The sequence below is a fragment of the Bombina bombina genome, chromosome 1, assembly GCF_027579735.1.
Source record: "Bombina bombina isolate aBomBom1 chromosome 1, aBomBom1.pri, whole genome shotgun sequence".
Lineage (NCBI taxonomy): Eukaryota > Metazoa > Chordata > Amphibia > Anura > Bombinatoridae > Bombina > Bombina bombina.
The window spans coordinates 1,175,859,148-1,175,860,140 of record NC_069499.1 but is presented as its reverse complement, the minus strand read 5'-3'; the positions used below and the strand labels follow the sequence as shown (position 1 = coordinate 1,175,860,140).

Below are 993 nucleotides of genomic sequence, written 5' to 3'. Positions count from 1 at the left end.
AGATGGGAATTAGGGGAATGAGAGTGAATGATCAGTACTAGAAGAGAAAGAGGATAAATGGAGCCTGAATTAAAGAGTTTTAGGGAATGCAAGAATGAGAGGAGTTTGGAGGGAGAGGTAAGCGATGATAAAGGGAGGTTGGTGGAATGAGAAACAATAGATGGGAGTAGCTCAGAGGTAGAGGTGAGGGTGGAGAGACAGAAGTTTGTAGGAGTGGAGCTGTTTGATTGACAGCCTCATTTAGGGAGCATTCTCAAACCTTATCAGTCGCTTTTGGATTGGCTAGATGTTGCTATGCCTGCTTCTCTTACCTCTCCATCATCAGATAAGTTGGATATATAATACCTCATCACCACACTCCCCATAAGCCTGAGACAGAGAGCTTTTTATGGGATGCTCCTCTTTTCAACAAAAAAGTTTCCTTTTTCCCCCGCTCTCACCAGAGACCCCCATGGACAAACTCCAGCTCCTGCAGTTCATTTGGTTCAGCTCAGCAGCCCCTATTCTGGCTGGGTACCCAATTTGGTGGTAAGAGACATCATACATCTTTTTATTGCCTTACTCCATACTTCCAGAAAATAATACAAAAAATGAAATCAAGCATCACTTGATAATCTTCTTCTACACAGAAAGTCATAATGTGCTGCCTTCCCCCCTCCCTACCTCTCCATTCTGCTCTTCTCACTGCTGATAAAATGCAATACCTTCTTTCATCCTCAGACTGCTTTATATTCAGGCTTTATAATACTACTAATATTATTACTATTAGTGTTAATAGAATAGAGTATTCTCAACCACATATTCCTTCAGTGGCTATGCTTTGAAGCCGAACTGTCTTGTAAGTTAATACTTAATTTCCCTCTTGTGGGGCAAGAATTTTTTTTTCTCTAAATAAGCTGTGGAGATTACATGAAATTAATCAAATGCTAGAAAGCTTTAGTTCAGGGTTTATGAGTTGTCTTTTTGTGAAAATCTCATCAGTTTTAGAAAGAA

At 40.0% G+C, this 993-nt stretch overlaps 1 protein-coding gene across 1 annotated transcript in view; it reads left to right on the top strand.

Moving 5' to 3' along the window:
• Positions 1-451: 451 nt before the first annotated feature.
• WNT3 (Wnt family member 3) overlaps positions 452-993 on the top strand; it is a 34,984-nt gene continuing 34,442 nt past the window's right edge. The window contains exon 1 of the mRNA XM_053694301.1: positions 452-528. Coding sequence (XP_053550276.1) covers positions 452-528 — 77 coding nt within the window. The remainder of the gene's footprint in view (positions 529-993) is intronic.